Raw genomic sequence first — 12,862 nt, 5'->3', positions numbered from 1 at the left:
AAGGACACTGTACTGGTATTGTTTCTATGATTTGAATTGAATTTAATAGGTAAAAACACTGGTAACAGCAAGCCAGTGAACAAGGGCATGAGCAACTAATTTTTGTATCAATGTAGCCCAAATGACTTTGATTGATTTCAGATAATACATGAAAAATTTTCCCACATACATTCACAAACCCACATCCTTTCATCTCTTTTTTTATTAGTTTCTGAATTATTTCATTCATTAGCTGGGATAGGCTCCAGCAGTCCCGTGACCCTTGCGAGGATCAGCATCGTGGAAAATGGATGGATACTATAATTTAGTTAATTCTAGATTATACAATTTTATTTTACAATTCAAATTATCTTTTTTTGTGTGCATATTTTAACTTTATTGTACATTTCAAATAGAAAATTGATCCTCTGAACACAAAATGTTTTAAAAATGTTTAACTTTTCGCCCACCCCTGCAATTATTTTTTTTTCAACTGTGCTTTCACTACTAAAACTGTAACAGACCGCAAAGACGCATCTACGGCATCTTTCCGGAAGTGTTCTCGCTTTTGTTTTATTTGTAAAGGTCTAACCGGAAACGAAATCGTTTGAGCTCGATTGCTTTGTGTCGGGTGTCTTGAGAGGCGGTGGTTTCCTCCTCCCGTCCATCACCAAATGATGTTTGACGTTCGGAAGGCTACCGCTAACCGCAATGTTTAGTTAGCCCGTTGTTCGGTTTTGTCTGTGACCATGAGATGCTAGTCTGACGTAGCGAGCCGGCTTTCTAGCTGACGTCAATGGGTTTTCGAGTGAAAAGATGATCGCCTCACTTTCTCGGGGAAGTTTGCTCGATGAGGTGCTGCACGGAGGTTTTAACGAGGTAACGGTTGTCGGGTTCCTGTTTAGTGGTTTAGCTTTTACGAAGCACAATTGCGTGTTCATTTTTATCGTTCTGAAAAAAAAAAAAACAAAAGTTAATGTGATACGGTGTCTCCCTGTAAAGGTAAAGAATATTTTAGATTAGCTTTTTCCCCCCAAAACAAGTCAGTTTTATACAGCAAGTTCCGCAATTTTGTGCGGCAAAAGTAAGTTTAACAGGAGTAATAAACGTTAAAATGTTAAAAGATGCACTATGAATTTGTTAGAAAAAAAATTAAAATTTGTTGTTAATGGGTGGGTTGTGTATCCCAGACAACGTAGGTCACGTGACTGCACGGGACGCGTAAAAAATGGAATGTAGCTCCTGAAATATAAGCTTAACATTTTACACAACTCTACACCTATAAACAATTCTCTTCTCTGTGTTCTCTGGTTTTATTTAAAAAAAAGAAAAAAAAAAGAATCAATGAAATTGGATTTGTGATCCAACTGGCTGACGCCACCCCGACCCCCTTTTGTCCGGGCATAATACACTAAACAAAGGAGGACATTTGTTTAACAATGATGTCTACCTCGTGTGTAAAAATAGAACCATAGTTTTTTTTGTTTTTTTTTGGGGGGGGGATTTTCGACATTCATTTAATTAATTAATAATAATCATAATTAATAATGTGTGTTGTTTTTGGATGTAGCATCAACTGGCCACCTACATCTCCTGGATAAACACTCAGCTGAAAAGGAAACCTGGACTGAAGCCCATCGCTGACCTCAGGAGGGATCTGCAAGATGGAGTGGTTCTCACACAGCTCATAGAGATAGTTGGTAAATACATTTATATCCGCATAGGACAGTACACATGTGCAGTTCATCAGGTATAAAGTTACAGTCTATTATATGTCTCTGTTATTAGTTAAATCATCAAATACTCCATTAGTTACACTTGCGTGTTGTAATCAAGCTCAACATTGTTAAAATTGTAATTGACGCTGTCAGAAAGGAATTAATTTATCACTACGGTAGTTGTAGTGTTAGTTAGTAGTGATTGATGGTTCAGTTCCCATTGAGTGACTGCGATTGGGAACCAGTCCAAGGTGTGTGCCGCCTCTACCCCGAAGACCCTAAACAGGATAAGCAGTATGGAAAATGAATGATTGAATTGATGGTTGTCAGCAATGCTTCTCTCAGTGTCTGTCAAAACTAACCATCTAATGTTGTCGTTTTGATCCAACAAAGCAAATGAAGCGCTCGTTTTTAAGTTAAAAATATTTTCTTTACTAGATAATTGTCAGTAAAACAGGCCTTTGTTCTACATCAGTGGTCAAACCTTTCACACCAAGTACCACCATCATGACCAACATTAGAATACAGTATCATAGTTGACTCAAGTGTTCATCAAAAAACGCGACATGTAGTATTGGAAGCCACATTTTACACTGTTTCAACTAAACAAAAAAAAAAGTAAAAAATAAAAATGGTGCTAAAACAATTCAATGAGAATGTATTGTCCATAAAAGTTAAAGAAACAAAACAAAACCATTGGACAGATCTTTTAGTTTAAATGAAAACGTATGAAACAAAATTCAACTGAACTGTAATTTTGGGATACCACTAGGGGGAGCCCGTATACTACCAGATTTTGCAAATTACCAGTCTACAACTATTGAAATCATACAAAACATACTTTTGATCAGAAACACACACATACACAAGCCTTACGACTGCATAGTGGAATGCTTTAAAAATTACCCACTTTGAAGGAAGTATGAATCATCTTTAAAACTATCCAATCATTACAGTAACGGACATTATCAAAAGAGGTACTTAAAAATTAAAAAAGAAATGCACAGAAGATGGTTGATAGATGGTGCAAGAAGAAATGAAGGGAGATCCAGGTATTGATTGGAAAAGCATTGTAAAGAGATAAAGAGTAAATATGAAATCAAGTGAAAGACTGAGCTGTAACAGTACGTAAATATATTTGTAATTACATGCCCAACATTCACAAAATAATCTTTTTTATACAATGAATATTGAGCTGTGACCGTTTGATATGGAAACTGTAAATGATTGTTACAAGCAAAAATTTAAGCATTACTTACATAACTTAGGGATAACGATGTTAAGATCATTGAGGAGTAGGGTGAGAACCCCCTGCAGAGAATAAAGCTCGGCACTTTTTATTAATGACATGTTAGGATGTGACCTTCCACTTCCAGAAAGATGTCCCTCTGTCAACAAGTGGAATGGACTTTTGCTTCAATTAGTTTCACGAATAGTAAGGTGTACATTATGCACTCTCTTAATAACACCATTTCGTGCAAAGCCCTTTTCAATCTATTGCACACTACATCCATTCATCCATTTTCAATTGTGGCTCTACATCAGGAAGGTCAGAGATGAGATTTCAACGCTGAATCCCAGAGCTGTGAGCCAGACATGGTCACCATGCTACCACAGCGCTGCCTCCTACACTAAATAAAGCTATGTATTATCCTTATTGTGCTTATTTCCTCAAAGATCTTTTTTTTGTGTGTGTGTGGCAGCTGGGGAAGTGCTTGAAAGCATTTATGTGGCTCCTCAGAGCAAAGAAGAAAGCAAGAAGAATGTGGAACAAGTGCTGCTTTTTATTTCCTCCAGACATATACGCATGCCTCACATCTCAGCAAGAGGTATGCCAGACCATAGAAATTTCTAAAGCCACAGAACATGTTAAAAAAAAGATGAATTCAAATTTTTTGTATCCAAAGGTGTGTCGCAAACATCACATGAGCACATTTCATACATGAGTCGTTCTGTTCTTTGTGTAGACGTTGTTGAAGGTAACCTGAAATCTGTGATGAGGATTATTCTGGCACTGGCTGCTCACTTCAAGCCCTCAGCTAGTCATAGGGTTGCTTCAGGGAGTGGGAGGGGCTCAACAGCAGGCGCCCCCTTCCACAACCCTCTGTCCACTGTGGCGCTGGCACAAGGTGCTGCTGCTACTCTAGCATCAGCCAGATACAACGCCTCACTGCCTGCAAGCACGTCGCACATTCACAGGTACCAAGGGTGCTACTATTTCCAAAAATCTATATACGTACATTGCTACCCCCTATAAATTGAACACTTTAAAAGTGGTACGATTTGGAATTTAAACATATTTTAATGGAAAAAATACGCCTCAGACGTCAAGACACAAATGCATAAATACTACACTTAAACAGGTGTTATTTTTTTTTTGCTCCTGCAACATGGGAAAGGGGCTGGTTCTTCTGCACTTTATGAGCCATGCAATTTTATTAAAGATTTAATTTTCCATAGGTCAAGGTCTTTCTGCCTATATGGGCCGTGCAATTGAGTGGTGACCAGTCAAGGGTGTACCCTATCTATCACTCAAAGTCAGCTGCGATAGTCTTCAGCTTACCCCAACCCTAAGGAGAACTAGCGGTGTTAAAAAGTTAATGGATAAACAGTGCTGTTTGCTTCATTTATTTTTTTGTGCCTTTATAATAAGTAGGAATGGCAATATTTTACTTAAAGCATTACCTGAAGAGTTAATATGGTGGCACGCTGGATCCGCTGGTGAAGCGTTGGCCTCACAGTTCTGAGGACCTGAGTACGATGGCGACAGTATGGGACCAGAAAAAAAAATTAACTGCGTCCACATAAAATAATTTTTCCTTTCTTCAGTTGCTGGAGGTCAGCTGGAGACAAGAGCGTGTGTGTTCGCGCACTGGTGAAGCAATATGAGAGAGGAACCCCGGACGAACAGGACAATGTACAGACCATCAGGTACGGAAAAATCTTTATTATACGGTAATGATCTCAAGGTTCACTTCATGCTGAAGTACAAATTTTGAAACGTGGACAGTAATTTTCCTCTCCTTTAGACAAACAGCAGACTTTGAGTTTACACAAAAATAAGCATTTTCAAGTGGGACTCAGTTTGACTGTGTGACTCGCCTGCAGCTAACTCTTAAATGCTGCATGCAAAATGGGTTATTTGTTGACTGAGGATCGCAAATAGCTCCAATTTTGTTCATCTAAATTTTAACACAGACAAGTTGTTTCCCTATAAATTTTACACAGAATGTGTACTCTATAGTGTAATATCTTGATGGCTTTAATACTACGGAAATGACAGATGTTAATCAGTATTATTTGTGTTATAATAATTACTAATACAATATGATATCATGTAATATTACTTGATATATCTAATATTACCTATATTTTCGCATTCTAAGTATATAGAAAATGTTTAAATATAGGTAAAGTATTTAGAAAACAGTTACTTGAGTGACCAACTTTTGCTTACAGTCAATGTGATATGATGACTAATATTTGCCATCTGTAACACCTACTTTTCCAGACTTCGAGAACAGACTACATTGTCACATTTATTTGTATTTGTGTCATGCCCAATAGCGCATATGATGTGCTAGTAACGTAACCATGGCGCCCGTGTGTCCAAAAGCAGATGATCAAGAAAAAATAATCAGCTTTTATCCTCTTCAGTCACATGTCCAGTCCCGTTTTAGACCGTCCCGGCATCATACTGAGAGGTGTTTCTCATATGTTGCTTACCTTACTTACATTAGATACATGCAAGAGCAAGATTTTGGGATCTCATCATGTTGAACAATTGTACTAGAAGATATCGACTGTTATTGTTTGTAGCATTATTAATAGAGATGGTTTAGCAAGATAGGATGTGCTGGTTTGCTGGTTTCCTTGGTAGCATGTGACTAGCAATACGCAGAGGGCATGTGTGTGTGTGTCTGTTTGTGTGTGTTTGAGTGCGGAAGATGATAAACCAACATAATCCTGGTGGAACATAGCACAGATCAGTCGGATGGGGGGGACACTGTTTAAATGGTAGGACCAAATACTGTGCACGTGTGAGTGTGTTTATGTATGTATATAATGCTTGTGTTTACAATTAACTGTATTACAAAATTATGTGTATTTTATACTTTACTGTACATACTATGTTTAGCAACCTGTTCATACTTCTAAGTGTCTTTGCTGGTTATTTATATGCACACTATATGTTATTTTTGAGTCTCAGCTCTGAGAGTCCTTTACCATCTCCCAGAGCTCCAACCAGCAACCAAGGAGACAGCCAGGAAGAAGTCAGCATACAATTAGAAAACAGAGGTGAGCTCTAAACTCTACATCTTGGAGTCACAGTGTATTGTGAAATTTGCGCGTCATTATTAATTGTTCCATGTCTGCGTGCCTCTGCAGTCGCGTCATCTGTTGCTGTAGTGGAGACAACATGGGAGGACTCCATAAGGGAAACTTTGGAAACGGAAGTACAGGATACACGTAAAATGCTGTCGGCTTTGCAGGTAGGCAAGTAATGAGAGTTTGTCTTTTTTTTTTTAGTATATAGTCAGCAACGACAACCTTCATATCATCTCAGTCAGACAGAATCAGCACATCTCATTTCGGGAAATCAAAAATCGGATGACATCCCTCTCGAGTTACAAAATACTTTATTTTTCAAGTTGATATCATGTACCATTGCATACCAACATCACCACAGTACAACCCTAAAATTATGTTTATTCGCTAATTTAATCCACTTAAAATTTATCTTTAAAAAATGGCACCCTCACATTCTTATTGCACAAGCTTGATATTATTCAGAGTTTTGGCATATGCAATGTGGTCTTGTTTGAAATTATTCAGTTAGATTGTATTGGTCATAAAAGTTAAATAAAAATTGTACCTAAATAATTGCTTAAAAATAGTTCTTAAAGATTAAATCCAAACGTATTGAACATAAAAGTGAAATAGACCTGAACTGTACTTAGGTGTTGATTTTTTTACATCCCACTAGAGGGAGGAAGTGAACCTGTATTAGCACTTGACTAACATTTTGTTTTTTATATTCAAGAAGTGAGCTCTAAATTATTCTACATCACCACCTGGTGTCAAATTCTTTATTTTCTGTGTCTTGAAGGCGTTGCTGCTGCAAGGCTCTCTGCCGGAGGACGAGCAAGATCTGTCTTTAAGTTTGGAGGAAGGTCATCCAGAGCAGCAGCTGGTATACATCCTTGTTTTTTCTCCTACTTTCTTTCTTCCATATAAAATTCTACTCCTGCAAACTTTTTATTTTCTGTCTGATCCCTCCCTCTATTGTATCTCCCTGTTTTTCTTCCTACGCCAGCTCATCATGCTTCACACAGATCACATTTCTTTCTCTCAACACACTGTGTCTATCTGTATGTGTGTGAGACTATGTCGCCATCTATGTGTGTGCGCTCGAGGGTGACACGGGTGTCAGTTTCTGTGCATTCTCACACTCCTCCCTTGTTCTCTTTCTCTTTCCAGGTAGTCATCCGCAGCCGTTTGGATCAGAGTATGGAGGAGTCTCGGGAGCTGAAGGTATGTTTTTTCTTCTTGAGTTTTTTTAAGATTTTTTCTTCATGTTACACGCTTAATTAAAAGTAAATAAACTAACACCCCCCCCCCCATGTCACACTCATTAATATTTACCTCACTGGTTTAGAGGGAACTTTTGAGCTGTAAGCAAGAGATGAGAAACCTGCAAGGAATCAAGGCAAGATGCATGCATAATTTACAGAGGCAATTACACTAATATTTAATGTTGTGGCATGACAGGTTAATTTGTTAGCATTGGGAAAATGGTTGTTTTTGTTGATTTGTCAACATACAGGAGGCACAGCAGCAGCGTCTGTGCTTTCAGGAGGCATCCATCCTTCAGATGAAGCAAGAGCTTCTCAGAGCCAGCATAGCTACTGATGAACTTAACAATCAGAAAGTACATTAAAAAACACATTATTATCCATTGTGTTCAGTGGAATCTATCTATTGTAAATATAGAATGCTTTTTCCATTAGACCGAGCTCCAGTGGAAGCTGGAGGAATGTACCCGCCTGTGGAGTGACTGCAAGGTAATAGTACTGTGTATAGCACTGTAACTCAACACTTTCTGTTGTCCAACATGCTTTTTTTCATATGACTAAACATAAGTTCCCTTCTTTAGTCTCACTGAGTATTTTTAGTCTGTGGTCTGCATTGCTAGCTTCATATTTTTAATGCTTCTGGGATTGGTTTGGTTATTTTGTTTTGGGTTGGCTTCGCTTAACTTCCCTTTCTCTCAATGTGTCGCTAAAGAAGGAGGTTTTGCAGAAGGACAGACTTGTGCAGCAACTCAAACAAAAGCTTGAAGAAAGCCAAAAGCAGCAGGTATAGCTTGTCATGGTCAGTAAGATACATTTTGTTCCCCAGGCTTCTACTGGTGTGTGTGAATGCGTTGCTGTTGTGTGTCCGTGTTTTTGAGCAGAGTGAGTTGCAGAGAAAGCTGGACCTCAAAGATAGCATTGGGCAGGGAATGACAGACACAGCTCTGCATCAGGTAATATTGATTTTAATTCAACAAAATTCTCAATGTTAGACATATTTGACAATGAACTTTTACTTTTCTCAGATTTCCGCATGTGCTGAAAGCAATGGCTATTATTACTCTGGAAATCCTGCTTCCTCGATATCAAGTGTAAGTACTGTTGCTAGCGGATAATATCTTGATTTATACGCCACATTCTTTTGTTACGAGATTCAACTGAAGGGGCTGTTTTACGTACCTTCCCGAACAAGCATCACATTGTTCTTGTATTACATGGGCAGCATGGGGAACTCTGCCTTACAGTGAGGTACAGAGTTCAAATCTCAGCTGCAGTGTTCCTATGTGGAGTGACGTTCCCCCTTTTGGGTGCATGGGTACTCCAGCTTCCTTCTGAATTCCATAACAAAGAACAAATTTCAATTTTATCTAATTTTATCTATAAATCTTTATCGAGTTTAAATACATGAATATTTGTCTTTATAATCTAGATCTTGTTACATGTAGGGGACTGAAAGATTTGTGTGTGTGTGGTTGTACCTTGTTTGCAGGCAGAGGAGGTTCAGCTGCTCAGAGATGCACTCAGGAGTTTGAGAAACGACTTCGGAGCTCACGACCCGCAGCACCACACACTGGACACCCTGGAGCAGGGCATTGTGTCGCTCATCGACAGACTGCATGCTGTACATACACACAGGGTATGAGTGTGTAGTTTTATTGTATTGTTGGGGGAGGGTAGACTAGAACAAAGTGACTTTTGAATTAATTCGTCTGGATTTCATGATCACATTGACCGTATTTTTTTTTTTTTTTTTAAGAGAAATGCAGTAATTGAGAAATTAAATATTGTTCATCGTCATACTTTGGCATATTTCCCTTAGAATTCAGATTGTGCACATCTGTTTTTGTGTAGTTTGGTAAATCTAATAAGAGTTTAAATCGAATTCCCTTCAGGCAATGCTAACATAGTGTTCTTGTTCTGCTTGTATTGTCAAACTGCAGGTTAGAGGGAAGTCTCCCAGACGCAAAGGACAAAACAATGATTCAGACTCTTGGTCAAGTAAATAATCCTCTATGAAACACAGCCAAGAATACCACACATTTTTAGTTTTCTATTTTGTTTCTTTGCAGAGGGTTGTCAGTCGAACAGCACTGCTACATCCTCCACCAAGATACTGTACTTCAAAGGAAGATCCTCCACACCTTCTATGATCAACATACCCAAAAAGTGGCTTAAGTTTCACATCAGTATATACATCTGCATATGAAATTCCACAAGGTAGACTTGTTCGATGTGAACGTCACGACGGGGGCATAATTTTATAGGCTGGGAGAGGTGACTCTCAAGGATGTGAAGGCTGCCGTGGATCAAGGAGGAAACTACAGGTACCACTTTAAGGCCTTGGACCCTGAATTTGGTACCGTGAAAGAAGAGGTAAGAGAAGGTTGTAGTGCGGAGGAAAAGCACCACTTTGAAAAACTTTATAGAGTTTTCAAAATTAAATCTAATGTTGTACATGGGCCAGGGTACATGTAGATCATATTTTACATCCCTGTGGACGAACAGGTTTTTCTGGATGGAGCCATCGTTCCTGGCTGGGAAGGCAAAATTGTGGCCTGGGTGGAAGAAGACCATGGTGAAGACAGGTAACAACATATAACACCTCCTATAATGGTCCCGCCTTTTTATTTGCTGTTGATGCTATGCTCTTTATTTGCTTTTTTTAGACCTTCATAGGTATAAACAGCCTTGATAGTGGAATCCCGAAACAAAAGGATTTGCAATTCAAATTCAATTGAAATGTGAAAGACTTCACCATTCAAGAGATTTGGGTTTCTATGCTGAAACCTGAAGAGCTCTGTTGTAAATGTTGATTATATCTTAGAACTCAGTGCCTTGCAACTATGTGCTTGATATTGCCAGGCCTTAACTACAGTGTCTCAAAAATACCCAAAAACCTAATGTTTTACAATGTCCATTTCCTGTTACTGCCAAATAGAAAGGGTTTGGAATCATCTTTCTTTCATTGTTCAGAACTGTTGTCTTAGTAACTGTGGCCAGTTTAAATCCGTTTAGTCCTTTGGGTGTCTTAACATGAATGTTAAGGCTTCAGTATTATAAAACATCGCAGTTACTAAGACTTTCGGTTGGAAGTGTCGCCATTTAAATGTCATTTTAACATACTGCTAGATTTTTGTTTTTCAAGTTACAGGCGGCGCACTGTCTTGCATGTAAACATTCTGCACACATTTCTGTGAAAATGGGTTGAAAAAATGCTGTAACTCAGTAGAAATGGGGAAGAGTGCCACTGTTTACTCTATGTACAGTGCCCTCCATAATTATTGGCACCCCTGGTTAAAATGTGTTTTTTAGCTTCTAATAATTTTTTTTTCTAAATAATATGGGACCTTCATGGGGAAAAAAAAAAGAGAAAAATCCAACCTTCAATGCAAGTGCATTTATTCAGTGTGGAAAAAATCCCACAAAGAAATAATTATTTGGCATCAAATGTGTCACAATTATTAGCACCCCTGGTCTTAACACTGTACAACCCACTTTTGCCATCAAAACAGCACCTAATCTTCTCCTATAATGTTTCACAAGATGGGAAAAGACAGAATGAGGGATCTTCAGCCATTCCTCTTTGCAGAATCTCTAAATCATCCAGAGACCTGCGTCCTCTCCTCTGTACTCTCATCTTCAGCTCATCCCACAGGTTTTCAATGGGATTGAGGTCTGGGGACTGAGATGGTCATAGGAGGAGCTTGATTTTGTGTCTGGTGAACCATTTCTGTGTAGCTTTCGGGCAGAGGGCAACAGATTTTGATTTAAAATGTCCTGGTGTTTCAAAGAATTCACAATGCCATGCACCCAAACAAGGTTCCCAGGGCCTTTGGAAGCGAAACAGCCCCACAGCATCACTGACCCACCCCCATACTTGACAGTGGTTATGAGGTGCTTTTCAGCATGCGCATCTTTCGTGGCACGCCAGACCCACTTAGAGTATTTGTTGCCAAAAAGCTCAATCTTGGTCTCATCTGACCAAAGAAAACGGTCCCAGTTGTAGCCCTAATATTGCTTGGCGAACTCCAGACGTTTGCGTTTATGATTGTGAATGAGGAAAGGTTTTCTCCGTGAATGCCTCCCAAACACCTTGTTGGCGTCCATGCCTCCCAAACAGCTTGTTGGCATGTAGACAGCGCCTGAGGGTTGATTTGGAGACTTTGTGACTCCAGGATGCTACCATTTGTTGTAATTCTGTAACAGTGAGCTTTGGAGATCTTTTGATTTCTCTTAACATTCTCCTCACCGTGCGTGGTGGCAAAATAAACTTGGGTCCTCGTCCAGGCTTGTTTACCACTGTTCCAGTGGTTTTGAACTTCTTAATTATTCCTCTCACAGTGGATATGGTCAGCTGCAGTTGAGTGGCAATCTTCTTGTAGCCTCTGCCTGACCTGTTAAGGTCGACGCACATCTGCCTCACCTGTATGCCGTGTTCCTTTGTCTTTCCCATGTTTGAGAGTGTAAAAGAGAAATGGCCTCTGTGTCACGTCATATTTATACCCCAGGGAAACAGGAAGTGATGAACTACTAATTAAATTTTCCTACGTACGCTGGTAAACTTTTTAAACTACTGTAGAAATGACAGAAATGCTTCAATTATATTTATTTCCTGGGAATTGTTAAGGGTGCCAATAATTGTGGAACAGGTGATTTAATGAAAAATAATTATTTTTTGTCAGGGATTTTTTTATTTTCTTACAATTCATTTGATTTGAAGGTTACATTTTCCTAAAATTTTCAGTGTGACAGTATTCTGCAATAAACACTGAATTTATTTTAAGGCTTTTAACACATCTTAATTGGGGGTGCCAATAATTATGGAGGGCACTGTATATAACCATATTTGGGGAATTTATCATGTACAGGCTGGAATCCTTGTGCTACCTTTTATTAATGAAGCTGTGCTATGAATTTGACATGGAAAGGATGTAGGACCTAACAAAGATAATGACCTACCGGAAACCTTTATTTATTGTGTGAGTGTGTGTTTATACTGTGCTTCAGTGTTAGGTCACTCATGCGTCCCCTTTGCGATTATTGTTTTGTCTTTTCTAAAAAGCCAATAGCAATATGCATCAGTCTAACCTTTCAGAATGCCACCAGTCTTTAAAATGTACAGTTTATTTTTTGTACTCAACATTTAAAGACTAAAAGATTAGAAAGTGAGTTGTATTTGTCAATGTTAAAAGATGTGTATTTCAAAATAAAAGCTGCCATCTAAAAAAATAACTGATTTCTTAGTTTGGTCTATTGTAGTAATTCCAAATTACTGGACTGTAGAACATTAGTGTATAGTGAGAGGCCATCAAGGGTCCCATTATGCAGTTTCACTCTATTGGTATGAAAATCATTTACACAGTACTGTACTGTCGTTGCCAGTGACGTCATGAAAGACAAAGCGTGTCAATGTTTTTCCACTAAATGGCAGAAGGTAAACAACACGAGTTTCCACATTTTTTTAATTTAATTTAATTTAATATTTTTTTTGCAAGTGGGCAGTGACATGTTTCTGGTTCAAATAATATTAAAAATGTAGCACATTATTGATTAATGCACAGACATACTTCAGTATTATACCACTTTCTA

The 12,862-nt window shown here is 38.5% G+C and overlaps 1 protein-coding gene across 2 annotated transcripts; it reads left to right on the top strand.

Moving 5' to 3' along the window:
• The first annotated feature begins 597 nt into the window (after window positions 1–597).
• On the top strand, window positions 598–12,483 carry LOC133492199 (dixin-like). 2 transcript variants are annotated; one of them, XM_061804257.1, is made up of 21 exons: window positions 598–858; window positions 1,550–1,679; window positions 3,401–3,526; window positions 3,665–3,896; window positions 4,527–4,628; window positions 5,908–5,996; window positions 6,087–6,190; window positions 6,808–6,891; window positions 7,179–7,232; window positions 7,357–7,407; window positions 7,525–7,629; window positions 7,709–7,762; window positions 7,986–8,057; window positions 8,155–8,226; window positions 8,299–8,364; window positions 8,763–8,909; window positions 9,214–9,271; window positions 9,343–9,439; window positions 9,538–9,646; window positions 9,779–9,858; window positions 9,940–12,483. In XM_061804257.1, exons 1-21 carry the CDS (start codon window positions 796–798, stop codon window positions 9,947–9,949), a joined length of 1,905 nt encoding a protein of 634 aa, XP_061660241.1. In that variant the 5' UTR covers window positions 598–795; the 3' UTR covers window positions 9,950–12,483. The 2 variants fall into 2 exon arrangements, with proteins under 2 accessions (XP_061660241.1, XP_061660240.1); XM_061804256.1 differs by having other exon boundaries at window positions 5,902–5,996.
• The last annotated feature ends 379 nt before the right edge of the window (window positions 12,484–12,862 follow it).

This window comes from Syngnathoides biaculeatus, chromosome 18 (assembly GCF_019802595.1).
Source record: "Syngnathoides biaculeatus isolate LvHL_M chromosome 18, ASM1980259v1, whole genome shotgun sequence".
Lineage (NCBI taxonomy): Eukaryota > Metazoa > Chordata > Actinopteri > Syngnathiformes > Syngnathidae > Syngnathoides > Syngnathoides biaculeatus.
Note: the sequence above shows the minus strand (reverse complement) of the source record. Positions and strands in the feature narration are given on the sequence as shown.